The 27,676-nt window shown below is 57.3% G+C and overlaps 11 protein-coding genes across 11 annotated transcripts; 6 read left to right on the top strand and 5 right to left on the bottom strand.

The window, feature by feature from the left end:
• Window positions 1-56: 56 nt before the first annotated feature.
• Window positions 57-559, bottom strand: SLS55_004354 (uncharacterized protein; the record flags this gene model as incomplete). The annotated part of the gene is made up of 4 exons (XM_066775812.1): window positions 57-92; window positions 144-184; window positions 234-317; window positions 382-559. 4 exons carry the CDS (start codon window positions 557-559, stop codon window positions 57-59), a joined length of 339 nt encoding a protein of 112 aa, XP_066633693.1.
• A 2,452-nt stretch (window positions 560-3,011) lies between these two features.
• Window positions 3,012-4,505, bottom strand: CUE5 (ubiquitin-binding protein cue5; the record flags this gene model as incomplete). The annotated part of the gene is made up of 5 exons (XM_066775811.1): window positions 3,012-3,430; window positions 3,504-3,797; window positions 3,851-4,057; window positions 4,105-4,393; window positions 4,467-4,505. The coding sequence occupies 5 exons, from the start codon at window positions 4,503-4,505 to the stop codon at window positions 3,012-3,014; spliced, it is 1,248 nt and encodes a 415-aa protein (XP_066633692.1).
• Window positions 4,506-4,850: 345 nt separating this feature from the next.
• On the top strand, window positions 4,851-6,968 carry SLS55_004352 (uncharacterized protein; the record flags this gene model as incomplete). The annotated part of the gene is made up of 3 exons (XM_066775810.1): window positions 4,851-5,066; window positions 5,125-6,786; window positions 6,837-6,968. The coding sequence occupies 3 exons, from the start codon at window positions 4,851-4,853 to the stop codon at window positions 6,966-6,968; spliced, it is 2,010 nt and encodes a 669-aa protein (XP_066633691.1).
• Window positions 6,969-7,123: 155 nt separating this feature from the next.
• On the bottom strand, window positions 7,124-7,920 carry SPC25 (kinetochore-associated Ndc80 complex subunit spc25; the record flags this gene model as incomplete). Its single annotated transcript, XM_066775809.1, has 2 exons — window positions 7,124-7,668; window positions 7,728-7,920. 2 exons carry the CDS (start codon window positions 7,918-7,920, stop codon window positions 7,124-7,126), a joined length of 738 nt encoding a protein of 245 aa, XP_066633690.1.
• Window positions 7,921-11,839: 3,919 nt separating this feature from the next.
• Window positions 11,840-14,737, top strand: SLS55_004350 (uncharacterized protein; the record flags this gene model as incomplete). The annotated part of the gene is made up of 2 exons (XM_066775808.1): window positions 11,840-12,302; window positions 12,366-14,737. The coding sequence occupies 2 exons, from the start codon at window positions 11,840-11,842 to the stop codon at window positions 14,735-14,737; spliced, it is 2,835 nt and encodes a 944-aa protein (XP_066633689.1).
• Window positions 14,738-16,364: 1,627 nt separating this feature from the next.
• SLS55_004349 (uncharacterized protein) lies at window positions 16,365-17,921 on the top strand (the record flags this gene model as incomplete). The annotated part of the gene is made up of 3 exons (XM_066775807.1): window positions 16,365-16,385; window positions 16,446-17,124; window positions 17,182-17,921. The coding sequence occupies 3 exons, from the start codon at window positions 16,365-16,367 to the stop codon at window positions 17,919-17,921; spliced, it is 1,440 nt and encodes a 479-aa protein (XP_066633688.1).
• Window positions 17,922-18,685: 764 nt separating this feature from the next.
• Window positions 18,686-20,325, bottom strand: SHE9 (sensitivity to high expression protein she9; the record flags this gene model as incomplete). Its single annotated transcript, XM_066775806.1, has 2 exons — window positions 18,686-20,147; window positions 20,321-20,325. The coding sequence occupies 2 exons, from the start codon at window positions 20,323-20,325 to the stop codon at window positions 18,686-18,688; spliced, it is 1,467 nt and encodes a 488-aa protein (XP_066633687.1).
• A 434-nt stretch (window positions 20,326-20,759) lies between these two features.
• Window positions 20,760-22,307, top strand: SLS55_004347 (uncharacterized protein; the record flags this gene model as incomplete). Its single annotated transcript, XM_066775805.1, has 5 exons — window positions 20,760-20,850; window positions 21,434-21,447; window positions 21,496-21,875; window positions 21,926-22,162; window positions 22,217-22,307. The coding sequence occupies 5 exons, from the start codon at window positions 20,760-20,762 to the stop codon at window positions 22,305-22,307; spliced, it is 813 nt and encodes a 270-aa protein (XP_066633686.1).
• Window positions 22,308-22,989: 682 nt separating this feature from the next.
• SLS55_004346 (uncharacterized protein) lies at window positions 22,990-23,898 on the top strand (the record flags this gene model as incomplete). Its single annotated transcript, XM_066775804.1, has 1 exon — window positions 22,990-23,898. One exon carries the CDS (start codon window positions 22,990-22,992, stop codon window positions 23,896-23,898), a length of 909 nt encoding a protein of 302 aa, XP_066633685.1.
• A 429-nt stretch (window positions 23,899-24,327) lies between these two features.
• Window positions 24,328-25,305, bottom strand: SLS55_004345 (uncharacterized protein; the record flags this gene model as incomplete). Its single annotated transcript, XM_066775803.1, has 3 exons — window positions 24,328-24,456; window positions 24,509-24,920; window positions 25,043-25,305. The coding sequence occupies 3 exons, from the start codon at window positions 25,303-25,305 to the stop codon at window positions 24,328-24,330; spliced, it is 804 nt and encodes a 267-aa protein (XP_066633684.1).
• Window positions 25,306-25,726: 421 nt separating this feature from the next.
• SLS55_004344 (uncharacterized protein) lies at window positions 25,727-27,471 on the top strand (the record flags this gene model as incomplete). Its single annotated transcript, XM_066775802.1, has 2 exons — window positions 25,727-26,220; window positions 26,358-27,471. The coding sequence occupies 2 exons, from the start codon at window positions 25,727-25,729 to the stop codon at window positions 27,469-27,471; spliced, it is 1,608 nt and encodes a 535-aa protein (XP_066633683.1).
• Window positions 27,472-27,676: the final 205 nt, after the last annotated feature.

The raw sequence follows: 27,676 nt of genomic DNA, 5'->3' as shown, positions 1-27,676 counted from the left end.
TCCGCCTATATCACTTGTTCATCGTCACACCGAGCTCGTGGACGGTGCGCCCCGTCTCACCGCAGCTCCTCTGCCTTCGACTTGACCGGCGTCTGCACCATCAGAGTCAGGAGAGAATCCGCCACCTGCGCTGCTGCAAGTACCGTCGTCTCCCCAACATTATCCCATACCGGCGACACCTCCACTGGTCCGCGGGTCAGCAGCAGATTCTCAGAGACGCACTCGATGCTTACCGATGTCTGCACCAATGACACTCAGCCCACTCAACCCGTCCAGGATGCTGAGCAGCTCCCGAGATGACCACCCACCCGGTTCGGCTGTGCCGGTAGCTTGAATGTCGTGTCAGCAACGCCAATGATAACCTCTGCTTTCGTCACTTACCCGGCGCAAATGCTGGGTCGAGAACGTCAATGTCGACAGAAATGTAGACCTTGCTATCGCCGACGCGCTGCTTTAGACGCTCGATGACTCCATCAATGCCAATCCGGTCTATCTCTCGGGCCTTGACCATGTCGAACCCGCATCTGATATCGTTCCGGACGTCTCCGTGCGGCCGCATCACTGGTGCCCGAATACCCGCATGAATCGACGTGTTGCGGATCAAACCCTCTTCGTGTGCTATATGGAGGAATGTGCCGTGATTGACTCCCTACATTTGACATCCGTCAGTGACCCGGCTTTTCAGGCTTCTTGTGCAATGCTGATACACACAGCGTAGTGCGAGATTCCCCCGCCTGCTTGTCGTCAGCCTTCTGGAGTACTCGATCGTAAGCACGACCCCGCTTACCAAGAACCTTCGGATCCCAGGTGTCTGTATCTATTGCATTAGCGGAAAGCCATCCCACATGCCATTGAAGCGCTTACCAAGGTGGCTGTCAAAATGGATGACGCTAACCGGACCCCATTGCTCCGCAGTGGACCTCAATGCCGACAATGTCGTTGTGTGATCGCCGCCAAGCGTGATAATTCTGGGTGCTGTATAATCGCTCGAGTTCGTCGTACGCCCTGCAAGAATCTGTCGCGCATAAATTTCATGTCAGAGCAATGGATCTAATCCGATTCGCCGCCTCTCTTCTCCCCGGATCCAATACAAGATCGCAGCGTCACAGCATGCAGGTAGCCTAATGGCAGACTGCAAACAACCGCACGCCGTTGGTGCTTGCTGTTCCTACTTGTGAAACTTGATTCTTGCTCAAGACACCGGACGGCCTGCAAGGCGCACCCCCGCGCGCTAGGGCCATCGACTTGTAGTGCGTACCTTGTGCGCCGTGTCTAGCTGCTTGAGAGCGACAGTATTATCCTGCTTTCTCGTCAGTGGCATGGATTGCCGAAGCAAACGAAATGGTCTCGTACCAGGAAAGTGAGTGGCGCATCCCCACAGTCCACAATCTTGGCCCAGCTGTGATAGGCGCTCTCTCCTGTGATAAATTGATGACGCATTAGCAGTGCTGTTCTAGACGTCGGACTCCACTAAGTTTTTTTTTTTTTTTTTTTTTTTGGATCCAGTGGACCGCCGAGAGCTTCAGCAGAAAGGATGTCCAGGTAGCGCAGACGTGCATTAGCGCAGAGGGGCCGTGTGTTATTGCTGGCCTGAGCAGTAATGTTGCACAAGGGAGCGGTCGTGATAGCACGCAATTACTATAGGGCCTCTCACTGTCGCTCAAGCCTTGGAGAGGCTGATGGCGGCGAGTGCTGAGAGCATCTACCATGGCCAGTCTCCTTCTGCACATCCCTCTAGACCGAAGACCTCGAGAAGTTGCCGTGCTGAGTGGAACCGGTGAAAGAAGAGCGATTACTCACCTGTGTAAATATTCCATACATCGGGTACCATCCTCTTTGAGCCGATTCGGATGCCTCCTGGCCCGTACCTAGCGCCAGGCCGAGCTGTAACGCCCTGAAAACATGTTAATAAGAACTTTAAAGCTAGCATCATCAGACTTCAAAGGTTCGGCTTCGTTGGAATAGCTTTCGCCCATCCCAGTCTCCAATGCCTCCCAAATGCTCAGACAGGACAAAACAATGACAGGACATTCAGAAGAGACCATACCGTATCGAATGGCGCACCCAAAAAGGCAATATCGAACTTTTCTACGTCGGCTTCGTCAGCCGCCAAGCAGTGCACATAAGGCAAGTTCGCAAAGGTGGTCAGGCCGGCAAACTTCGCCCCCGATATCCCGCCATCTTTGAAACTGCCTGCTGCATTGAATGCAGAACCGGGTTGAACGGGGACCTGGTCACTTTGAAAGCCGGAAAGTGGGGGAAAGACGATTTCTCGACCGAGAGAGAGGAGCGGGAACAAGAAGAAAGTGCTGGAGCGGATCATAATGGCGACCACAACAGATGAGATTCGGATCAACGAAGAGGATCAAAGGCATGAACAGGTTGCGATGAATTTATACTGTCAGGCGTTATCTCCCGGCGTGTCTTATTGAGCTCAGATGTCATCGATGCTGGACGTGGAGTAGCGCTAATCTGACAATGGAAAGTCCTTCCGTAGCTTCACTATCTAATCCCGGCTACTGCGGGGAACAACTGAAGCTGTAGGGTAAGTGACAGCGAGCATGAGAGTGGGCATAAGGCTTGGGTATCGGGCCAATTCACAACAATGCGGGGACTTAGTAGCTTCCCAGATCAATCAAGATTTGAATAGCTCCGCATATTCTTGTTCCAAAGATCTTGCTGCTCCTGGGATCGATATTCCTTTTGACGGGGTTGCACGATCGAAACTGTCCTAACTAACAGCACCAGATATTTAAATACAGACCGTCCACTCGTGGTGCGCTTCCGTGCGCACAGTGTTCCCCGTTGGCACGCCCAACCAATTCTCGTTGTGTAAAATCACAATATGTTCACGAGGAGTGAGCAATCGACCTTACCCCAGAACCGGTCCCAAAGATGGTATTGCCATATAAAACTAGTAAAATGCCGCACCATGATATCCTAACCACCCTTCGGAATGCCTCAATCGTTCCGTGTCTAAACCGTCCGCCCAAAATCCTTTATCAGGACATTTATTTCTTCTCGGCCAAGAGCTCCTCGGCAACTTTGTCCTTCTGTCCTACGCTGCCACTCCTCTCCGCCGGCCTGGGAGATGATCCCTCATTCTTCGCATCCTTAGTCTCAGACACAGCGGCGGCCTTCTTCAGCCTCTCGCTATCCTCAGCCTTGATGTCCTTGGTCTTCGCCTCTTGTTCGTCATCACTGTCGCCCAAGCTGAAAGGGTCGTGGTCGTCCGCTTCGGGATTAGGCGCCACTGATGTCAAAGGCTGCCATTTCTTGGTCTTGTTTGCACCGGGCGACGGCTGACGAGGTGGGGTAGGGTTGCGGTACAGTGCATCAACTTCATCAACGGGGCCGGACTGTGGCGGCTTTGGGGTCGGTTTGAACAGGTCAGGGTTGGCTTGAGGGCGGTTAGAACGCTTCTGGGCGGCTGTCGGGGAAGGCCGGTCAGGTTTTGATTGCACAAAAAACAAGCCGACATTAGATCTGAAGGAGCCACGTACCTTCATTATCACGCAATTCGAGCGTCGAGAAATCGTCGCCGAGAACACGGGGATCTGCATCATAGCGCTCGCGGTCCGCGCTGCGTCTGCCTTCGGCGCTCCTGCGAATGCCGTACAGTTGGTCCGACTGGGAGGGGCCAAAATTCTGTCGCTGGGGCTGGCTAGAGCCCGGCTGGGCCTCGTCTTCCTCCTCACCATCAAGCTTCTTTTTGAAGTCGGTTATCCATCTGTTAACCTTGGTCTGCGTCTCGAGAAAGCCCTTTTTGATGTTCTCTTGAATGACCGGCAGGTCGTCTGGCGCTGTCAGTGTAATGCCAGGTGCATGTGGTGGACGGCGCAATGCTCACCGTCAAAGAAGCTATGTTCGCGCTCATCCTCCGATTGCACGCGCTGGTGTTGCTGCTGCGGGTTTCCCCTGCTACCGGAAGCCGAGTAGTGCGCAGCCAGTTGGCGCGCGTACAACTCGTCCTGCTCAAGCTGGCTGCGCGGCTGACTGGGCCGTGGGGGCTGAGGCGGCGGGACTTCCTCTTCTTTGAAGTTGGGGTCGCTCATGCCTGGAAGCTGTCAGCTTGATGCGCGTCAATGCGGAAAGCAAGCGTACTGAGCAGGGCGTTGAAGGCTGGCTCCACCTTCCCCCGGCTCGCGACCAACACGGCCTTGATGACCTTGGGATCGGTGTCGGGGAAGGCCTCGATGAGGGTGGCTTCCGCCTGGGCCATGGGGCTCATGGGTCGCGGTGGCTTCGGCGGCGGGGTCTCGTCTTCGTTGGCGGGCTCCTGGAAGCTCACCTTCTTTGGCTGGGGGGAAGTGGTGGGAGGGCCAGCGGTCGCCGGGGTCGGGGCTTCATCGTCGGAAGCGAAGTCAATGTCTGGCTTTGTGGTGATGCTCTCCTACACAGATCAGCTTCGGGTCGATCTCTTTGGTATATATTGATCAATTTCGCGCGGGGTCGTGTGGACCTACTGGGCGGGGCTTCTTGTCGGCAGCCGAATTCTCAGACATGGTGGCGGGCGGCGGCGGGAGCGGAGTCGCTCGCAGTGGTAGTCGGGGTGTAGGTGCGCGCGATACTGCGGTGGTGGTGTGCGGGTGGGAAAGCGGTGTTCTGGAGCCTGGAGGAAGGTGGAATGTACCAGCGCCCAACTCGTCCTGCGCCGCGCAATGACGCAGCCCCTGTCGCAACCGACTGCCTGGCGGCTGTTCCTCGGCTCTCCGGGCCGTGCTTTCCCAGCCCAGCGATGCACAACGTCCAGAGCACGCCCAAATCGGATCGCTTCCACGCCTCAGGCCCAGAAGATCCGTCGGCCCGCCCCTCAGGTGCACCGAGCTCGACGTCGCAGCATCTTCCCCATGGCCGACCAGGAAGCCGATTTCGTGCCCTCGCTGTACAAGCCCGCCGCCTTACTTCCCATCGCGCGCCACCGTGAAGCCCTTCTTTATCTCGTTGAGACCTTCCCTGTCACCATCGTCGTCGGCCACACCGGGAGCGGAAAGACGACGCAGATACCGCAGTTCCTGGACCAAGCAGGATGGTGCGCCGAGGGCAAACTCATGGCTGTCACGCAGGTGGGTCAGTCAGCTCCAATTGGATGCAGCCCTATGCTTCTCTGACATTTTCACACAGCCCCGGAGGGTCGCTGCCACCTCCGTAGCAGCACGCGTCGCTGAGGAGATGGGATGCAACCTCGGCCAGGACGTTGGTTTTTCGATAAGATTCGAGGACGTCACATCAGCCGCCACGCGCATCAAGTTCCTCACCGACGGAATGCTTCTTAGAGAGGCCCTTGTCGACCCTCTGTTGTCCCGTTACTCGGTGATCATGGTGGACGAGGCTCACGAGCGCTCTCTGAGTTCCGATCTTCTCCTCGGACTCTTGAAGAAGATTCGGAAGAAGAGACCAGAGCTACGTATCGTTGTCAGCAGCGCTACGCTCCAAGCGGAGGACTTTCTGAAATTCTTTGCCGGCGAGTCCACGGAGGACAGCAATGACCCCAGTGTGGTAGGAGGTAGCATTGGACGCATCATCAGTCTGGAAGGACGCATGTATCCAGTGGACATCCATTATCTGGAGCAGCCTGCCGAAGATTACGTCGAGAGGACGGTCAAAACTGTGTTCGACATTCATACCCAGGAGCCCGAAGGCGACATCTTGATCTTCTTGACCGGACGAGAAGAGATAGACACTGCCCTCGAAATGATAGCCGACCGTGCGATGAATCTCAACCCGAAGACTCCTTCTATCCAAGCGCTACCCCTGTACGCTGGGCTACCGACAGACCAGCAAATGTACGTCTTCGAGCCCACTCCCGAAAACACACGCAAGGTTATCGTGGCAACGAACATCGCGGAGGCCTCGGTGACGATTGATGGAATCGTCTACGTGATCGATTGCGGTTACGTGAAGCTGCGAGCTTACAACCCCAACACCGGCATTGAGACTCTTACCGCAACGCCCGTCTCCAAAGCGTCTGCGACTCAGCGTGCAGGTCGTGCTGGCCGCACCAAACCGGGGAAGTGTTACCGCCTGTACACGGAACAAGCGTTTGCAAGCCTTTCAGAGGCTACCGTGCCTGAAATACAACGCTCGAATCTGGCTCCCGTCATCCTGCAATTAAAAGCCCTCGGAATCGATAACATCGCGCGCTTTGACTACCTGACACCTCCTCCTGCCGAGCTAATAATTAGGGCATTGGAACTCCTCTACTCGCTGGGTGCTCTGGACGATTATGCCAAGTTGACCAAGCCGCTCGGCACGCGGATGGCAGAACTAGCGGTTGAGCCAATGATGGCTAAAGCTCTGCTGACGGCCCAGGACTTCGGCTGTCTAAGCGAGATCCTCTCAATAGCTGCCATGACGAGTCTGCAGGGGAATGTGTGGTTCTCCCACGAGGGCCAGAAAAAGGCTCAAGAAAATGCAAGACGGAAGTTCGCCGTTGAAGAAGGCGACCAGTTGACTCTTCTGAACGTGTACCATGCTTTCGTTACAAAGGGCAAGAAAGACGCCAAGTGGTGCCGCGATAACTACTTGAACTTTAAGTCAATGGCGCGGGCACTCAGCATCCGCAATCAACTTCGTCGCTACCTTGACCGGCTCGGAATCAACGTCGAGGAAAGCTTGTCTTCTTCTGCAGTGCTTCGTGTGGGAGGACCGGACAAGGCAGAGCAAATCCGGAGATGCTTGACGGCTGGATTCTTCGCACATGCCGCCAGGATGCAGCCGGACGGGACTTTTAAGACCATTGATGGGGCCATGGTCCTGCATGCTCACCCAACTTCTCTCATATTTGTAAGTCATCGCTCCACATTTAAGTCGACTCCCTACCGACACAGAAATAGAACCGCAAAGCGGACTGGGTTATATTCCACGAAATCATGGAGACCGCAAACAAGACGTTCATTAGGGACATCACAAAAATTGAGAAGGGCTGGCTGTTAGAATACGCTCCGCAGTATTACAGCACCAGGTAGTTGGAACACAGTATCTACCAAGATTTCCCAAAGCAGCTTCTCACATCATAGCTCAAGAGGAAAAAAAAAAAAAAGAAGCCAGCCGTGACAAGATGAGTGGTATCCCAAAGCCCGTACACCAAAGCGCCTGCAAACCTCAACTACGCGCCATTATCTCATTTCGAAGCCTCGATGAATAGTTCCCTCATGCGTTTAAAGAATGGGGCGAGCGTTCGCGATTCGTTGAGCATCTCTAGTGCTTCATCAACATCCTCTTGGTCAAGCTTGGGCCTCACGGTGGCCATTCGGTAATCGCGATGGCTTGTATCAAGCTCGAAGAACGCCTCTTTCTCCCAATCGCGCTCGTTGATGTGTGTGAAACTGAACTTCAAGCGGTCGTTGTTACCGGCGCCATCCACATCCATACAAAGGTGATCCTGCCAGAAGGCAAGCTCTGGGTGGTTGAAACGGGCCTGGGAGTCGAGGTAGCGAGCATGATCCCTTTGAGCCTCGCGCTTGGCGGCGATCTGACCCTGTATCTCTGCGATCTCGGCCTTTAAGGCGTCGCGACGGGCAATCTGCTCGTCCCTACGTGAGTTCAGAGTGGAGATGGCATCGTGCATTTCCGCTGTCTCGTGAGCCTCTTTGGCGAGGGTTTGCTGATGTGTTGTTGACTTGAGCTGCAAGATCTCGATTTCGCGCTGCTTGTGGCGTTGGTCCTCTGACAAGAGATGCATTAGCATTGTCTGCTGCGCGCCGGCTAGCAATGTTTAAACCCACCTTGCATTTCGGCGATGTTGAGGCGGAACTGGTTCTTCTCCTCCCTCATCCGCCTTCTACCCTGTGCAAGGTAATCATCGAAGCGTGTCCGGAACGCGGACATGTGCTGGTGCAAGCTGTCAAAGCCAAAGTTGACACTCGGGAGGGAGTCGGCCATCGAGGGCGCATCGGCAGACGAGAAAGGAGCGCGCATTGCGCTGGCGGAGAGCGAAGGTTCGAAGACGGTGCCTGCCATGTCGCCGGTGGTAGGGAAAGTGGTGGTGTGTGTGTGTTCGGTCGGCTTCCTGCTGTAATTCAAGCGCGGGGCGCAAGAAACGCCAGGCGGCGTGGTGTTGAACAGCAGCGGAGCGCACGGACAGCGTTGGCTGGGCGACAGGCTGCCGGCGGCCTTAGGGCTGAAAATTTCCCGTCGCCTTAGCGGCGGGAATGCGATCACTCGCCTGCCTCGACTCTCCTGCAGCTGCCCCAGCCTCTCAACCCTCGTCTCTGCGCCTACGCGCCTGCACCATGCCCCCGAAACACTGACTGCAATTCCCGCCCATCAAATGCAGCCGCCTCGCCGCAAACGCCGCCATCGCCTGCGAAGACATGATCTTCTCCGCTGTTGAACCACCACCGAAGCCGAATGACTGACCCGGGCGTCGATGACCTGCACTATGGTCACTTCGGCCAACCTGTGTACGACGTCGACAACAGAACCTGGGTCTTCCAGCGATCCCCCGGTGTGCGACGCGTCTTCCATCCAGTGGGCCACCCTCAGGTCGAGATTCCCGCCACCATCGCCACGAACACATGCCGCGTGAGCTCTGCCGCCGAGCTGGATGACCAGCAGAGACATCTTCTCGCTCTGTTCCCGGAGCTTCAGACTGCTGCCCCCCTTCTCGGGCCCCTCGCTCAGGTCTCAAATGCCATCGAAGCTGTTGCTTCTACGTTTGATCCTCTAACTGGAGACCTACTGGCTTGTGGAAGAGCCGCCGACGTGAATGATGGTGGAAAAGGAACCATCAGTTTCGTTGCTTTGCCCGGAGGTGCCGCCGGAGAATCGCTTCGCCTAGTGCGGCGACAAAATGAGCGCCATGGCTGGGGACATGATCATAGCATCTGGCTGGAAGTTCCTACCCTTCGCCATGGAGACATTGGCTGGTGGCCTGGGATCGGTACACCCATCCTGCAGATCACTAGTGCAGTCCAAGCCGGGGACCGAAGCACCTTTGTCGCTGTTCGTACCGCCCGCTCCATTCATCTTTTTCAGCCCAGGTACCATTCTCAGGCAGTAGCGCCCCAAATAGGCCCCGCGTCTTCCCTTTCGTTACCTGCTTCCAGATTGGAAGCAAGTCCTCTGCTCTACTTGACCTCTCCTCCGCACGAGCCGGGTTACGCAGATGTTGCATTCAACCCTTGGTATCAGCGGCAGTTCGGAACCCTCGATCAGGAAGGAACTTGGATTATATACGATATCGAGGGCAGACGAGGAAAAAAGAGCCATTATCGGCCCATCCAAGCAAGGAAAGGTTGTCTTGCACCGCCTTTAACAAGATCCGACCTCCAAGAGGGCACACTCCCGGGTAACTATGATGGCTGGGGCCGCGTCTTGTGGATCAACGACGTGAGCACGGTGTTGGTTTGCAATAGGCGGATCCTGCAAGTTGCGGATTTCCAAGGTCGATCGTTGTATTTGTCGCCAACCAGTCTCAGACTTGCTCGGACCTCTTCCTGGATCTTGGATGTGAGGAGAGATCCTCATGACATGAGTCGTGTCCTTCTTTTGACCTCGACACACCTTTTGATCTTGAAGATGCCGGTCCCTGCGCGGTTTACGGAGAATGAGGACTGGGTGGATGCAGATGTTTTGCTATCTTGGAGACATTTTGTCCATGAAGAAGATACGACGATGCAGATTCGTGCGTTTGTAGATGAAGAAGGTATGTTGACAAATCACGGGACGGTGTCGCTTATACTTACTCATCTTTTCAGATACCGTTGTATTTTTGCAATCTCACACATTGTTTTACAGTATTGTATTCCGATATCGCCAACATGAGGACTTAGACTTACTCATCTCTGCGTCGGACCCGGCAACGTTCTTGCACTCCCATCCTACACTGCGTGGGATGCACATGGAGGCCCTCGATTTTGGTGATTTTAGTCGGGGCATTGTCTCTGGGCCTGGGACCGACTACCGCGACCGTGGGCTCCGATTCTTCAACTTCCATATCCTGTCAAAGACTCTGGAGGCAAGCCGAATGTTGGTTGTCGTCTCCGACGAAGCATCAGGCCCATTTATGCAACAGCGAGCTGCCCTTGAAGTTGAGTGTCCTTGTTGGACACAAAGACTTGCATATCAAAGCTCGTCCTCTGTCGCTGATGGCGTTGACGGGATGGACAAGGCATCGGGTAATTATGAGTTGCGAAAAAGAAAGACGGCAAGGCTTCCGATGGATGCGATCCAGAACTGGCGGTTGGAGAAGCTGTCTCGGCTCAACGAATTGCTTGAAGAAATGAGTAGGGTCGATGACCTTACTCGGGAGGACTCTTCTACGATGATGGTCGAGCTCTCTACGAACATTGGGTCTATGGATCCCGCGGAATGTCGCCCGAACATACTGTACCGTGTTGCTGGCCGCGAGATTTCAGATCTAAATGTCGCCGACGTCGATGAGACGGCTGCTTCCTTTTCAGAGCTGGTGAGGTCCACTTCCGGACAGGATGGCGACGAGCCAACATTGGCCATCAACCCCTTGGGCGGTGTCTCTGTTGTCGAGTTTGAGGACGGTATACCGTCCATCTCGCTGACATATGAGAAACTCATCCGGAAGCACGTGTCGACTATGCCAATGAACACGACAGCGAGAGATCGCCTAGAAAGGGAAAGGCTTGCCAGGCGGCTCGCCGTACTCTCTTGCCTCGCGAGCGTCAAGCTGGAGGTGCGGCAGCCGGAGGCGGAGCAAGAGTCGATTGAAGCATCTCAAGGCATGGATGAGGACAGCTACTCAGCGGGGTACCTGAGCTCCGAGCCCGACTACAGCCAAAGCTCGAGCTATCCCTTGCCGACGCCAGAGGCTACGCCTTCGCTAGCTTCAGAGGGCACCTTTATCTCGAGCCTGTCGACTTTGACCGAGCTATCGATCCCCCAACGCCTCAGTCGATTCGGAGTGACCTCTGGCCATGGCCGCAAGCAAATACCAGACCTACCGGCAGCCGGGAAGCAGATACTTGCTCAGTGGAGGATTGGCGAAGCATACCCGGCAGGGCGCGACGAAAGCGATTTTTTCTCGAGAAGAGGAAGGCGCAGGAGCGCTCTGAACGATCCGAATCTGTCTGCCAAAAAGCGCGAGAAGTTGCTCAGGCAAGAAGAGAAGCGGGCGCGCAAGCAACGGCGGGAGACGGAGCTGTTCCAACAGTCGCAGCAATCCGTGTCGCAGACACCGCGACTGACGGTAGTGTCGCAACCGCCCGCACCACCAGTGTTTCCAATGAGCTCACCTGTTCGCGGGCGGCCAAGTCAGATGGGGCAATCTTCCCAGGTGGCACCATCGACGCAGGTGGAGAGAGGCGCCCATGGGGGGCGGCCAAAGAAGAAGAGGAGGAGGACAGAAGGGTTTTGATGGCAACGCTTTTGTGTATGATTTTCTGTTCATTGTTCCAGCGCTGACGTAGCGTTTTCACGTATTTGTATCACTATCGGGCGGCGCAGGCGGGGCAAGGCGTTTGGGAGGTCAGTAGTGTATCGAATATCCATTTATTCGAGCGGTTCTGTGTGTGATCGGCGTGTTGTCGGAAGTGGGGCGACAGTGCGGAGGCGGATGGTGCACGAGTGCGAGGGTCCAACAGCGCGACATCGGATGACGTGGAGCCTTCTAGATCCGCGCGCAGCATCGGCGGAGGAGGCGGGAGCGGTAAAGGGGCAAGCCGGGGTGGTGCACGTGAAGTGGTGACGCGGAAGCCAAGCGACTCGCGGTGATAACCTCGGCCACGTCAGGGTGCGCACGATAGCTGATGAGCTCTCGAGCTTCCAGTATATTCCCCCACCTCCGCTCTCGCCGCTGCGCCCCAACGCTCTCCTCTCCAGCTCTCGCCATCCGTCCCGCCGCCGCCGCCGCCGTGCTCCCTTGATGGCGACCCCGAAGTCCAAAGTCTTGCCCATTGTCCCGCTAGCCGCGCCGTCCGCTCTCTTCCCCGGCGTGACCCTCAATCTGCCCATCGTCAACCGCGCCGATGTCGCCTCTCTCCTCGCACACATCTACAGCCGCGCTGCAAGCCCCAAGAGCGATGCTCCCGTCACAATAGGCTGCGTGCCGCTGAACTCGCCGCTTCTCTCACGCGATGGCCACCGCATGATCGACGCCGACGCCGCAGCCAAGAAGAAGGCGGCGAAGCCCGAAGTCAAGGACCCTGTCCACGCCACAAAGGACGACCTGTTCTCCTTCGGCACTGTTGCCAAGGTGTCGGGCGTACAGGGCCGCGGGCAGGGAGAGCTGAGCCTGCTTGTTGAGGGCATCAGCCGCTTCAAGATCCAGAATGTCATCCAGGAGCGACCGTACTTCGAGGCGGAATTGGTCCATCTGGAAGACGAATGTAAGTGCTCTCGACCCTGCGCATCACCTGCAGCGTGCGGTGCTAACTATGTGCCCATTGCAGTCGTCAATCCGACCGACGCCACCATGCTAAACCTCTTCTCCGAGCTAAAGCAGCTGTCACGCGAGTACCTCGCTCTCGTGCGCTTGTCGTCCATTCTACCCCGCATGAACATAACGATAACACCTTTGATGGCACGGCGGCTGGAGCTGTTCATCGCAAAGAAGGATGTCTCCGAAGCCGGCCTGCTGGCCGATGTCATGGCCGCCAACGCAGTCGAGTGCACACATGAGGAGAAGCTGCGCGTTCTGTCTGCCGTTTCGGTCAAGGATCGCGTGCAACGTGTCATCGAGATTCTGCAGAAGCAGATACAGACCATCCAGGGAAGCAGCCGGATGTTGGCTGTCGGCTCCGCCAAGCCCTCGACCGGCATCGATGCCGAAAGGATCGAGAGATGGAACAAGGCACGGTTAAGAATGCCCAACAACCTCAGCAGCATGAACGGCTTCCCCGGCTTTCCCGGATTCCCCGGTGGCAATGGTGGAGCCGGTGGCCAAGAGGAGGGCAACGAGCTGGATGAGCTGAAGAAGAGATTGGACGAGGTCAAAATGAGCCCCGAGGCACAGAAGGTTGCGCAGCGTGAACTTCAGAGGCTGCAGAAAATGAATCCTGCTCAGGCTGAATACCAGGTCTGCAGGAATTACCTGGAAAATCTCGCCGACATTCCTTGGTCCAAGTTGACCGAAGATCAGCTGGATGCACAGACCCTGGCAAGAGCAAGGAAGCAACTCGACGACGATCACCACGGCTTGGAGAAGATCAAGAAACGTCTGCTTGAATATCTCGCTGTCCTCAAACTCAAGCAATCCGTCAACGCTGACATTGAAGCTCAAATAAAGATGCTGTCAGAGTCCGCCTCCACGGACAGCTCGAAGGACTCCGGGGACGAACACGAGGAGAAGGAGACGCCTGAAACCCAAGAGAAGGAGACTTCCCTAGTGAAGGCAACCCCGAAGGACCCGAGTGAGGCTGAGCTTCGCCTGCTGGAGAAGAAGCGCATGGTCGACAAGTCACCGATCCTCCTCCTCGTTGGTCCTCCGGGCACCGGTAAGACCAGCTTAGCCAAGTCTGTGGCAACGGCCCTCGGCCGTAAGTTCCACCGCATCTCGCTCGGTGGCGTGCGTGACGAGGCCGAGATCCGTGGTCATAGAAGAACCTATGTGGCTGCTATGCCCGGTCTCATCGTGCAGGGACTGAAGAAGGTGGGCGTTGCCAATCCGGTCTTCCTGCTTGACGAGATCGATAAGATTGGCATGTCAAATCACAATGGCGACCCATCGGCGGCAATGCTCGAGGTCTTGGACCCAGAGCAGAACCACACCTTCACCGACCATTACATCAACATCCCTATCGACTTGAGTAAGATTCTCTTCATTGCTACAGCAAACACACTGGACACAATTCCGCCTCCTCTCCTCGATCGGATGGAGACCATTCAGCTGTCTGGCTACACGACTCTGGAGAAGCGGCACATTGCCACACGGCACCTGCTTCCCAAGCAGATAATGACCAACGGACTTGCCTCAGACAAGGTCCTTCTTCCCGAAGAAGTCATCGACAAGATCATCGCCTCGTACACGCGAGAATCAGGTGTCAGGAACTTGGAACGCGAGTTGGGAAGTGTCTGCCGGTACAAGGCGGTTGAGTATGCCGAGGCGATCGACGCTCACAGCTTGCAACTATATCAGCCAGAGGTCAACGTGGAGGATCTGGAGAAGATTCTGGGCGTTGAGACTTTTAGCGAGGAACTCGCTGAAAGGCATTCCCGGCCTGGCGTTGTGACAGGCCTGGTGGCTTACAGCACCGGTGGTCAGGGAAGCATCTTGTTTATCGAGATTGCAGACATGCCCGGAACTGGTCGCGTTCAGCTTACCGGCAAGCTCGGCGATGTGCTTAAGGAGTCGGTTGAGGTGGCCCTCACTTGGGTGAAGGCACACGCGTACGAGCTTGGTCTTTCGGCCAGCCCAGACATGGATATCATGAAGGAGCGCAGCATCCACGTCCATTGCCCGTCGGGCGCCATTCCCAAGGACGGCCCTTCGGCTGGCCTTGCTCACACGATCGCTCTCATTTCCCTCTTCTCCGGCAAGCCGGTTTCTCCGCGACTGGCCATGACTGGCGAGGTGTCGCTGCGCGGGCGGGTGTTGCCGGTGGGCGGCATCAAGGAAAAGTTGATTGGAGCGTTGCGCGCGGGTGTCGAGGTTGTTCTGTTGCCAGAAGCTAATCGCAAAGACGCCAAAGATTTGCCTGACGAAGTTAAGAACGGGATCCGCATCGAGCACGTCTCACACATTTGGGAGGCGATGCGGCACGTATGGCCGGAGGCGAGGTGGCCGGGCGAGAAGGGGTGGTCTGGCCTGGAGAGTAGGCTGTAGAAGGGTCTGCAGCAGTACCGAGTGTTCGAGGACTCCTACAGTTGCGACTCTCTTTCATGCATGGCGTTGGTGGCGTTAGTTGGGTGTTTGGCTACTTCTTGTCATTCACTCCCAGGGGCGGTCGAGGTTGCTACGTGAGGCTCAGGTTCCTGCGATGAGCAGCTGTGGGATGTACTGTACATGCGTCTACGATAAGCTCAGTATCTAGTCAAATGTTGCACTTAGTAGTTACGTTGTGTTAGCATACCCGGCCCGGAATGATGGTGCGGTGTTGACGATGACTCCTGTGTAAACACTGCGGATGTAACCGCTCGAGAAACCACCGTTCCCGGTTGGCTATGAGTTGGGAAATGAAGACTTCTCACCAATACTCATCGCGGTCTGCAGACAGGAACCAGTAGCTCGGGGGGTAAAGGTGGGGTGCGGCCACAAATAGTTCAGTACCACATGCGGCAAGCCTCGAACGCCACACTACACCCATGTCTGATGTGCTTTGAGAATGACATTACCTCAGTCGCCGCGGGCTTATCGGAAGCCGATCCTGGGGACGACATGGGGGAGCGGATGCCGCAGGCACGAGCAATCTGCCTTTGTCTTCAGCCACGTTTCGGCTGGCGACGCTCAGCTCCCGCACAGCGTGGTGTAGCCGCGATAAGCTCGCCGTGGTGGTCATTCTCAACAGCCCTCTTTCGCCGGCCAGCAATCCGACGCAGAACTCGGCTTCCGGTCCGCCCCCTCGCTGCTGGGCTCGCCGAACCTGCAGACAGCCCTGCCAGCAAGCGTGCCACGCCGCACCCGCGGCCCGAACGTTATCTATCTAGGTACAGCTGCCTTCCCTTATCAGCCGCGACTCGTTTCTACTATCAACAGCCGTGAGCCGCCGCGAATCAAATATCCCCCATGCTTGCTTCCATGTGCCGGCTGCCCAGTCTATTCCGCAAGTGGTCTGAAATTCCGGAGAAGTGCGAGAACGTGCAATCCGCCAACCAGCCTCTCGGCGCACCCGCAGCTCTGCTCCCTGCCTGGGTTCCCGCATCCGCTTGCTGCCCTCCCACCCAATCTGCGCAGGCGGCTCCGTCTAATCTCAGGTCCTGCCGAACAGCCGCACGTTTTGTTACTGGAATCACTAACTGGTTGCAGGCTCGAGGGTCGACTACGCCTATCACTACTGCAAGGGCCCCGGCAACGGCGACGCTATCTTCAACGGAACAAGCCAGGACGCAGTTGAAATCCTCCCCACCGCCAAGACCGCTTGCCTACGTCTTGTCCGCTTGGCTTGTTCCGGGGCCGTTGCTGCTTCAATGCTCGTGCTGCTGTAATCCTGCCTGTCCCTTATCAGTGCCAAGCCGCAGCGAAGGCGAGAAGAAGCCGTGGGATTGTGAGCCGAAGGCGGAGCAAAGGCACCAATATGGGGGTCGTCTTCCCCATCGCCGGTCGGAGGTCGTGGTGAATCTCGCTTGCGGCCACTTATATCTATCTCCACGCACCCTCGTGCTTGGTACGATTGCTTTTCTTCGTCGATTCCCGAATCCGTAGCACCCGAGCCCCCTGGTCGTTGCCGACGTCCAGTGAAGTGTGATTCGACCGGCTCTCAGTGTCAAAGGTTGCTGCAAGCCCGCTGTAAACCATGGCAGAAATACCACCAACTGTAAGTCTGATCCTCCCGCAGGGGTACCTCGATGTTTCCAGCGGCTCACAAGATGTCTAGCCCGAGTACGATGCGTCGGATCCCAAGGGCGGCGACCCCACCATGGTCAACGTGAACGCCGCCTACGCAGGGCTAGAGTTCCACTACATCTGGTTGATGGTCTGCGCGTGCCTCGTCTTCTTGATCATCCCGGGCATCGGCCTCCTCTACGGCGGTCTCGCACGGCGCAAGTCGTCGCTATCGCTTCTCTTCCAGTCGTTCCTGGTCATGGCGGTGACGACGTTCCAATGGATGTTCTGGGGCTACTCGCTGGCCTACAGTCGCACGGCCGGGCCCTTCATCGGCGACCTGAAGAACTTTGGCCTCATGAACGTCCAGGTCGCGCCTTCGCCAGGCTCGCCATACCTGCCGGAGATCGTCTTCTGCTTGTACCAACTGCTCTTCTGCGCGTGCACCGTGCAGATCGTCATCGGCGGTGCGTTTGAACGCGGACGCATCGTGCCGTCACTGATCTTCTCGTTCCTATGGGCTACCATCGTCTACTGCCCCATCGCGTGCTGGACGTGGAATGCCAATGGCTGGCTGTACAACCTCCCTTCGCTCGACTTTGCTGGCGGCGGGCCGGTGCACATTGCGTCGGGCTGGTCCGCGTTGGCGTACGCGTTTGTGCTGGGCAAGAGGAAGCACGCGGGTGAAGCCTCGCACCAGAAGCCGCACAACACCACTCTCGTCTTCCTTGGTAACCATCTCGTCTTCTCCAGACTTGACCCGACTCGTCGCTAACCATCTTCTCCAGGCACGGTGCTCATCTGGTTCGGGTGGTTTGGTTTCAATGGCGGCTCGGCGCTCAACGCGTCGGTGCGGTCCATGTACGTGTGCTTCAACACCAACACGGCGGCGTGCTTCGGCGTGCTGGGCTGGGTGTGCGTGGACTACGTCAAGCACAAGGGCAAGTTCTCGGTGGTGGGAGCGTGCTCGGGGGCGATTGCCGGGCTGGTAGGCATCACGCCCGCCGCCGGCTTTGTCTCGCTCTGGATCGCCGCCGTCATCGGCTTTCTCACCGGCGCTGCCTGCTCGGCCGTGCAGAATGTCGACCGCTGGCTGCACATCGACGAGGGCATGGATGTCTTCAAGCTGCACGGCATCGGCGGCATGATCGGCTCCTTCCTCACCGGCATCTTCGCCCAGACCTGGGTCGCCTCCCTCGACGGCTTGGGCACCGAGGCCGCCGGCGCCATGGATGGCGAGGGTGTGCAGGTTGGCCGCCAGCTCGCCGAGATCTGCGCCATCTCTGCCTACTCCTTCGTCGTCTCCTGCATCCTGCTCTACCTCATCAAGTTCATCCCTGGCATGCACCTGCGCGTCAGCGAGGAAGCCGAGATGATCGGCCTTGATATCGACCAGTTCTTCGACGAGCAAATTGGCGACTGGAGCCTGCTTGAGCAGATGCAGCTTTCCCACGGCCAACCCGCCGCTGTGAGTGGCGCCAGCAGCCAGAAGCACAGCGAGGATGGTAAGGAGCCGAAGGAAGCATAGCTGACTAAAGAAAGATGGAGATGACCGGGGAAATGCGAGACGGCTGAAGCGGAGCCGCTCGGGCATTGGCACCATGATACTACTTTGAGTTAACCCGGTGGCATTATGTTCATATCGATCGCATCTGTTAGAAGAGTAGCATTTGTCAATAGACTTTCTTGATCTTGAACGTTTCCAGCGGAACTTACAATGCATCCGCTGCACCGACCATCAACCCAATGGATGCCCTTCAAAGGACAATGAGCAGATATGTTCTAACAAGGCTTTTCTCCTTTTTTCACTGGTAGACAAAGCAGCCAAAGTTGAAGCTCGGACAACAATGGAGTTGTTCACGAGAGCAAAGGCTTCCGTGTATGCTTGTTTACCGTCTGGTATGTACAATGTCGTCTGTTAGTAAATAATATTAAAGCTAGGTCGAACATCACGAACACTGTCGTCAAGCACCGAAACCTAAAACTAACGGTCAACTCTTACAATAACCGGCCTCCTGGAGAGACGATCACTGACAGAATGTGGCACTGCTGCGAGTGTCTTACTATGCAAAGCGACGAAATGGATGATTGCCAGGTTTGCGGACACGACGAGTGCGACTACTGCGCTTCTCCGTGAACTTCGTCATTGGCAATCTAGATCTTTGCCGTAGAAAATCCGACTAGAATGACAATCAATGTTGTTATCTGATATCATTTTCCTTGTCCAGATTCTTTACTCGTGATTCATCTTATACATGTTGTACAGTACATACATCTACTGTGGTTGTTTTTTTAGTTACTGCCATTGGCTCTTAGGAAGGCCAACACAAGAACTCCCATTAATGCAGCCCCGGCAGCAGCGCCCTGAAGCGCTGCAGCAGTGACATCGACCTTACGAATGGAAATGGCGCGTTCGCTGAAGAGATCGCGCATGTAAAGGTCGCAGTCCTCGGCGAAGGCAGCTAGCTTCTCTTGCGTAGTGGTAGGAGCAGGCCGCTCCTCAGAGACGGGAGCAGCCTCGAAGGGAGTGGTCTCAGCAGGAGTGATCTCGGCGGGAGTGGTTTCGACGGGGGTGGCCTCAGGCATTGGAAGAGGTATGGTGGGTTCTGGGCCGGATAAGTCGGCCGTGACTGTTTCGGGAGCATCTGTAGTAGTAGGCTCGACACGCTCGAGTGGCACGCCGGCCGGTTCAACAACGTCATCGATCTCCTTTTGAACAGCGTCGGCCGAGCGGACCTCGGCAGCCTCAGCGAGCTCCGTCGCCTTTTCGGGGGGAGGAGTGGCGACGGTGGTAATCGGAAGATCAGCAACACCAGCGCCAGCTGTTGCTGGTGCTGTCGCCGTCATAGTTCTCTCATCCAGAGCATTCTTGATCTCCCTGACGAGCCTCCTCCTCCGCCACGGCTCGATAGCAACAAGCTGGCTAAGAAGTAGTAGAATGTTGGCTCCCATCAGGCCTATGGTAACCCAGGTACTGTTCCGGCGAATGGTATCGCTCCAGATTTGCTCCTCGTGGTACTGGGCACGCTCACGCTTCTCCAGGTGGGCGCGGGCCTCCTCGAGTGCCCGATCAGCAGACAGCACGGCATCCTTAGCGCTCCGAACAGCTTGATCGTTAAGATGCTCAGAGCGGATAAGCGACATGTACCGTTCCAGATCGGTGGCAGACCACGAATGCTTCCGTTCCAGCAGACCGACGACTTCCTTTTGCGACGCCTGTTGTTGTGACAGAGCGGCCTCGAGCTCGCGTTTCGCATCTTCCACTTGGGCGCGACGGGATTTAACGAAGCGTTCTGTGTGGTCGTTAGCAAGTGTCTCTTGAGAGTTCGATTGTATCTCACCTTGTTGCTTGATCTCCTGGCGGAGAGCCTCGATGCCAGAGTAGTCGGTTCCAGTGTAGCTGTTCACCTTCTGCCCAACAAGAATGAGCTTCGGCAGCAGCTCATCGAAGTAGGCAGACGCCCGCTTGTATATTTCCCATCGTAGACCTTGGCGGTGAGACGGCAGCTTTTCGTCTGGGACCTGCTCGACCCGTTCGGGCTGCGGAGGCGGCGGAGAAGAGGCAGCGTGCGAGAATTCCGGCTCGCGTGAAGGCGGAGGAGCTGTTTCAATCGACCAGGGCACTGAATCGGTGGGGGACGGGGGTAACTCGGGAGGTTGCTGGGATGACGGGTCGGAGGCGCGCTTTGCAGCATCCTCAACGGCGGGCGATTGAGGATCGTGAGAACCGGACGGAGGTTTCTCCTGCCATAGTCTTGCAGTGGAAGACCATTGGCGAATGGGCGCACGCACGGATGCGGGCGGCGTCTTCGTTCTCGGCGGTAGCGGTGCAGCGGAGAAGGCGCGCAGCTTGCATTGAAAGCACACGGATGAAGGCTGGGTAAAGTGTGCGGCGGCGCCGGGGCGGGCTTGGGCGAAGGTTAGGACAGCATAGTCGGTGAGCGAGCGGGCGGCGTGCTGCAGCGCCGGGCGCATCTCTGGGGAAGGCTGGTGGCCGCGGGAATGGAGTTGATGCCGGTGTATTCCTTGGGTCGGTGGCAGCACAGCTGGCCGGCGGACGACAGGCCGCGGCGGAGGCGGTGAGGGCTGGCGTCCGGGAGCCAAGCGGCGGCGCGTCCACGGCTCACGCGCGATCATGAACCCCGCTGCGACCGCGGGGCTGGGGGCGGCGGCAATCGCAAATTGCGATTTTTTGTTGACTTGGCTTCCAGTCATCTTCCTCTCCGCCTTCTCGTCCTCCTGCCCACTAGACTCTCGCACTTCCCCTGATAGGCGTCCTCCCTCCCTTAGACTTGTCTTCCCCGCGATAGACCGTCCAGCTGCTTCCGATCTCCTTTCTGTTCCTTAGTTCTCATCACTCCACATCATGTCTGGCGCTCCTGATCTCTCGGCGTTGAAGTCCGACCCCAAGTTCGTCTTCTTCACCGATTTTGACGGCACCATCACCCTCCAGGACAGTAAGTTCGAAAGTCTTCCCCTCTCTGTCTTCGTCCGAGTCTTGAGTGAGCTCGAGCCTGGTCGATACCGGGACCACAGCAGGCGACAGAGGATTTAAGCTCCTTACACTCGCCGACGACGATGCACTCTACATACATAGGTAGTTGAATTCATCATCTGGACGAATTTGCGCGAATTCAAGACTCGCATTTCCGTCCGGAGACTGGATTCAGCTACCTACATATATGTGATGAGGAGGTATCTGTGTAAGGCAGATGGGGGTGGGCCAATCTCTGTCACCCGCTGTGGGACCATGCCTTTTGAGGGCCCTTCGGAGATGCAGAGAGAGCAGCACAGTCCTGCACGCGGGGTTGAGCTTCTTGCGACTCCAAGTTGGCTTTGGCCAGAAGATTCAGCTCTCCTCTTGAAGTGCCCTTCGATTTGCGGGATCCTACTTCCTCCCAATCAGCGCCGTGGCCACGATGCTCGCGGAGCAGTTTTACTGCTCTCTGTGCCTGCAAAGCCGCAGCAGGCGCCTCTCGCTTCTCCTTGGCCAGAAAGACCGCGCGTGATGCTCGAACAATGAATACTGAAGCTCAACAGGCAATGACTTCATGGTTCGTGTCTGGATTTGCCCCGTGTAGCAGACTCTAATCGCTTTGAAGACCGACACGATCGGCTTCGGCCACGCGCTCAGACGCCAGGGCAACATGGATACGCTCAACAACGTCAAGACGTTCCGCGAATCGTTCAAAGAGATGATGGACAGCATCAACAAGCCATACGACCAGTGCATCAAGTACCTGGTTGAGAACATCAAGCTCGACCCTGGCTTCAACGAGTTCTTCAAGTGGTCGCTGGAGAACAACGTGCCCGTCGTCGTGCTCTCGTCCGGCATGGAGCCCATCATCAAGGCCCTGCTCGAGCACCTGGTCGGCCCGGACTACGTCAAGATGCAGATTGTCGCCAACAACGTCGCCACCCGCGCCGGCAAGAGCAGCATCAACGAGGAGGGCGGCTGGGAGATTGTCTTCCACGATGACAGGTAGGCGGCTAGCATGGAAAAAGCAAACAATGGGTCTGACGATCGCACAGCGGATTCGGACACGACAAGTCGCTTACCCTCCGCCCCTACGCGCAGCTGCCCGAGGCGCAGCGTCCGACCATGTTCTACGCGGGCGACGGCGTCAGCGACCTGAGCGCAGCAAAGGAGACGGATCTCTTGTTTGCCAAGAAGGGCCACGACCTGATCCAGTACTGCGTGCGCGAGGACATCCCGTTCACCGTCTTCGCCGACTGGAAGGACATCCTGGCCAAGGTCCAGGAGATTGTGTATGTATCATCTGACGGCCGTCTCACGCACCAGTGCTGACACAGAGCTCCCAGTGCGGGTAAGACGTCCGTGAAGCAGGCTGCGAAGCTCGGGTATGAGCAGTTCAAGAGCGGGCAGGCGGGCGTCAACGGCCACGCCAAGTAGAGGGCACGAAGGGTCGGGCCGCAATGGCTGCGGTTGATAAGCAGCCGCACCCTGGTGGTGGGCTGCTCTTCCGGGCGAGGGCGGATTATTGATAGACACGGCTAGAAATAGAGGCGTCGCAAGATCACATGATGCGGCGCTGCGCTTGCACGCCGAGTGGAGCGCTTCGCCTTTGTCGCATGCAAGGTCGATCTCGGGCTGTCTGGATGGCTGCAGCGACTTTGACAACGCATCACTACCGCCCGCCCATAATGCTCTCACCACCCCTCCCCGCGCCCATTCGACCAGCCGCTTGCTTCTGGAAGGCAGAGGCTCGTCTCTTAACCCACGCGTCTATAGGCCTTGTTTCGCTCGGCGGCGATCGATCTGCCTGAACCACCAGCTCACCGTGCCCCTCAATTTCCCCCGCGGCGGCGCTGGCGGGGACTTTATTCCACCAGAGCACCAGGGGCATTCGACACCGCGACAGACATCAGTGCCCAACGTCCAGCCCACCAGCTAGCCATTGACCCTCCGCACCCGGCCCGATCCCGCCCAGCCGCTCCCCCACGCTGCAAACCCTCCCTTTAAACTTTTCGACCGCTCCGACACCCATCCTTCACCGCTCGTAACCCCGCCCGCCACCTCTCCCCATCCCGCCCTCACCCGCTCTCGATCCCGCTGCCCCTCCGCCGCTCCAGCCATGGAGACCATCGACCCGACCACTGGCCAGAAGCTGCCGCCCGACGCCATCCAGCGCGTGCTGTACATCGGCCGCAGCGTGCACGTCTACCAGATCCCGCCGCTGTCCTCGACCAAGGGCTACTCGGCCGCCGAGTGGACCGACGAGAAGCGCAGCAAAAAGATCTTCACCGGCCGCCTGCGCCTGCTCGAAACCGCCGTCCCCAAATCCTCGTCGAACGCGGCCCTCTCCACAACCACAACCACAGCGGACTCCAGCGAAGATGTCAAGGTGGATCTGCTCATCGAGGACCCGTCCACGGGCGAGCTCTTCGCGGCCGCGCCCTACACGTCGCCGGCCGTGGTCGAGCAGGCACTCGACAGCAGCCGCTTCTTCGCCGTGCAGTTCCGCAATCAGGGCATGAAGGCGACGCTGGGCATCGGCTTCGAGGAGCGCAGCGAGGCCATGGACTTCAACATTTCGCTACAGGACGCGCGCAAGGTGCTCGGCTTCGAGCCCAAGGCGGGCGGCGGCAGCAACGGCTCTTCCGGCTCCGCACGGCCAGCCTCCGCCACCGCTGCCGAGGAGAAGAAGGACTTCAGCCTGAAGGAGGGCGAGACCATCACGGTCAACATTGGCGGAAGAGGCAGGCGGAACAGGTCGTCGCCGACCGGCGGGAGCCCGCCTGGTGAGGAGAACAAAGACGCGCAGGCCGCGCTGTTCTCGATCAAGCCTCCGCCCCCCGCAAGCAGCAGCAGTGGTGGCGGGCCGGTGCCGTTCCTGCCTCCGCCGCCCAGTGCTTCGTCGGTCAAAGCAGAGAGACGGAGGAGCAGGCCGTTGCCACCACAGGGCGCAATGCCGCCCGCAGAGAAGAAACCAAATCCTGCGGACTTGGGCTTCGACGACGGAGAGTTTGGAGAGTTTCAGTGAGGCAGAGATTTTTGGATGAGGTGAATGCTCCAGATTCAACAAGCGTTCAACAATGGAACGGGAGCAACGCTCCAATGAGCGTACCTGACTTATTTTGCTCTTTATTTCTTTTGAGCTCCACTAAACAAATGGAAACTTGCATGTGTCACGGCGTTTGTCAAGCGTTCAGCAGGTCTCTCGTCACGTCTCAAAATGGCGCCGTAGACATTCATGATACAGAATCTACTCCACTACTGAAAAAAATACATTGTCTCGTCAAATCGTACACGCGTTCATTCTCGACGATGGTCGTCAAGCCCACAGTTCGTCCAAGTTTTTGGGTTCGACGCGACGATGTTGAGAGCTGGACAGATGATCAAAATGCCTACTGTTCTAGCAAGATACTGCAGGCATTCAATTCCGCGTCGCTCTCTCAACACTTCGGAGCATTTACTCGCTGTTGAGCTGATTGTACAAATCGTTGATATCGCCAATGAGCGAATCGCGGTCCGAGCCAGCAGGGCAATCCGTCCACTCGCCGCCATCTCGAATGCAGCGGATCTTCTCATCCAGTCGGATCTTTAACGACATCAGCAAAATTCTTCCACGATGCTTGTCGGAATTCACTCACCGTGCAGCTCTTAGTGACGTTGGCTTCAGCACTCCTCACGAAACTTGCCTGCAGCAAATCGGCGGCGTAGCCACCGTCACCCTGGGTCAGGCAGTCGTTGATCCTTGCAAAATCGATGCCGTGCTCCATCGCACAGTCCTCAATCATGTGGCGCTGGGGGATCTTCTGGTACTGTCGAGCGAGGCAGTACGTGAAGCCAAGATAGATTTTCGGATCCGGATATTTGTCTGCTGCACACAGCTCGATCATGTTTCCCAAGCACTCGCTCTCGCCGTGCTTACACTCGACGCCGTCATCGTGGTCGGTGGGTTTGCCAATGTACGAGAGAGTAAAGTCGATGCGATCCGCAATCTCAACCATAGTAGGCAATATGAGCAGCTGCAGGCAGTCGAGGGCATCGGGGCATTTCGACCTGCGATCGGGAGACAGTGTTAGACTTGCGTTGGGGCTGACAGCAGCAGTCGGATGTTTGCGGTTGCCGTGGCGCGCTGTGGGCGCCGGTGAAGCGGAACAAGAGGAAGAGCGTGCCCATACATGATGTGTGCTTCCAAGGGGACCTTTTTTGCCTCGGTCAAGGCTTTCTGGGGAGCGTCACCGCCGACATCTCCGGACTCTTGGTTCCAGGCGATCGTGGGGCGGCTCTGGATGCCGGTCGGGAAGAACAGGACGAACAAGGCAAGCAGAGCTATGACGGCGATGCGCATGAAGACGGCCAGCAGGGCACGACGCGGACGCGGGGCTTCGCGTCGCTGGGGCTCGGCCGAATGCGCAAGGGGTAGCGGGTGTTTCTCGTCCATGGCGTAGGTGGATGCAGAGATGCAGAGGTACAGAGCGGGTTGGACGTGGGGGAGCTGGCGGAGATCAAAGCTCGGGCGGGCCTGACGTTGCACGGAAGGCACCAGCACTCAGGGTCCAGTCGCAGCAGGTGCAGGCATCGCGGAAGCTTCTTTCCCAGCTGGGTGCACTGTTGCATCGGCTCGACCCCTACGCCCACCTTTCGGGCCGCTTTCAGCCTGACGCGCTCTCGTCAGCTCCGCTGAGCCTGCACTCCGTCCGTCCGCCGCTGTCGAGACCCTGGCCGAGGCGCGAGGCTGCCACCAGCTGCTTTCAGCAATCTTACTATCGGCAAATATGGCACCTAGTAACCCGTTATCTTAATTCCCGGACACGTCCCCCAAACCAAAACACCTCAAGACCTGAGCAACCGTCGCAAGAGCAATGGCCCAGGACTGTGCTGCCGTGCTGCAGCCGCTCACTCGCCACATCAACACCCGCGACCTTTTGCTGCTCTCCCGCGGCTTCTCCGAAACCTACAGGGACCTGGCCCAGCAGTCGAACCAGCACTTCCTCGCCACTCCGGTCACCGCCCTGCCCACTGGTCGGGAGACTGGCACCTTTCTGGCCATCGATGTCGGCGGCACCAACCTCCGTGTGGGCTTCGTGAAACTGCTGGGCGAGGCGGGCGAGCAGAACGGTGACTCCAACTCGACATCACGCCATCATGTCCCGGACAGACCAAGCAAAATCCACCGCTTCCACGAGCGCGCATGGCCCATAGAAGAGCATTTGAAAATGGACCAGGCTGATGATTTGTTTACATGGATCGGTGACTGCATAGCCGCTGTTGTCCGAGACGCTCTCGACGATGCAAGCCTGCACATCGAGCATCTCGATGATATACCCATGGGCATAACTTTCTCCTTTCCTATGAAGTGCGTTTCTAGAACCTTTCTTGTCCTCGATCGTGCATTCGTTGCTATCCCCTGGCCCACCGGTCGATATAAGCCCACCTTTCGCTACGTTCTTTGCGAGTGACCACAACATTGCTGACGAATTTTTTTCTTCAAAGGCAAAATGCAATCTCTCAAGCTACCCTGATGCCCATGGGCAAAGGATTTGGCATCACATCGGACCTCGACTTGGGGAAAATGCTCCTCGCTGGATATGCACGCCACTGCGCCAAAGCACCCACGTCCAACGGCCACATCTCCCCGCAAAAGGCAACTCTACTCAGTCTACCCAAGCTCCGCATCGCCGCCATCACCAACGACACGGTCGCCACCTACGCTTCCCTTGCCTACTCCATTAAAGTCTCTAGTAACAGCCGCGTCGTCATGGGCCTCGTCGTCGGCACCGGCACCAACGCAACCGTCCCCATGACCGTCGACAGCCTCGGCTCCTTCAAGACGCACTTCCTCGATCTCCCAGCGGGAACTTCTCCGCAAAACGCAAAAGTAGTCGTTAATACGGAATGGTCCGTATGCGGCACCGAACGCCCCCTGAAGAAACTCCAGGTCCCAACCATATGGGATGCCGAGCTCGACCGCGCGTGTGACGCCCCCGGGTTCCAGCCCGTCGAGTACATGACGGCCGGCCGCTACCTAGGCGAGCTCGTCAGGCTCGTATTAGTCCAATTAATACCCGAGCACTGCGGCGGCACCAAAGAGGATCTTCCGCCCGCCATGCTGCAACGGAATTCCCTGTCCACCAAGTTCCTGGCGACGGTGGTTGCGCTTGCAGACGACAACGAGCTGAGCAGAAGCTTGCAAGAGCTGTATCCCATGCGCTCGGCTGGCTTCGCATGGACGAGGGAGCGGATGGCGCTTCTCCGCGCAGTAGCCGCGGCCGTGCAGGTTCGTTCGGCTGCTCTCGTGGCGGCCATGATCGTGGGCCTTCTGGCGCGGGCTGGCGAGGTCCATCTGGATGACTCGGAGACGGACGCAAACACAACTGCTGCTTCTCAGACCTCGACGGAGGCAGAGCAGTTGTTGGTAGTTGCCCATACCGGGGGCGTGATTCTGCAGTACCCCGGCTATTTGGAGGAGTGTGAGAAGTGGATAGACACGCTACTGTCCGCGGGTTCGCGGAAAAACGCATCGAAGAAGGTCGTCCTCGGCGAGGCGAAGGATGGAGGAGTAATCGGCGCCGCCGTTTTGGCAGGCATGTTTGCGGAAACGAAATGATTGGCTTGACATGTTGGGTTCTCCCCCGTGATCATCGGCGGCAAGGCGTCTTTAAACCATTTTCTGATTTGTTCTCAGCAGTCACTTGATGGGCATTAGAAGCGTGCATAGGAGTTGGGACGGGAAGAGGATGGTTTAAATTTAATAGCTCGTAGTCACAAATGGGCACAGACGAATCAATGCTTCCTACGTGGGCCGTTGGAGC

The sequence above is a fragment of the Diplodia seriata genome (genome assembly GCF_021436955.1).
Source record: "Diplodia seriata strain FDS-637 chromosome Unknown scaffold_4, whole genome shotgun sequence".
Classification (NCBI taxonomy): Eukaryota; Fungi; Ascomycota; class Dothideomycetes; order Botryosphaeriales; family Botryosphaeriaceae; genus Diplodia; species Diplodia seriata.
Note: the sequence above shows the minus strand (reverse complement) of the source record. Positions and strands in the feature narration are given on the sequence as shown.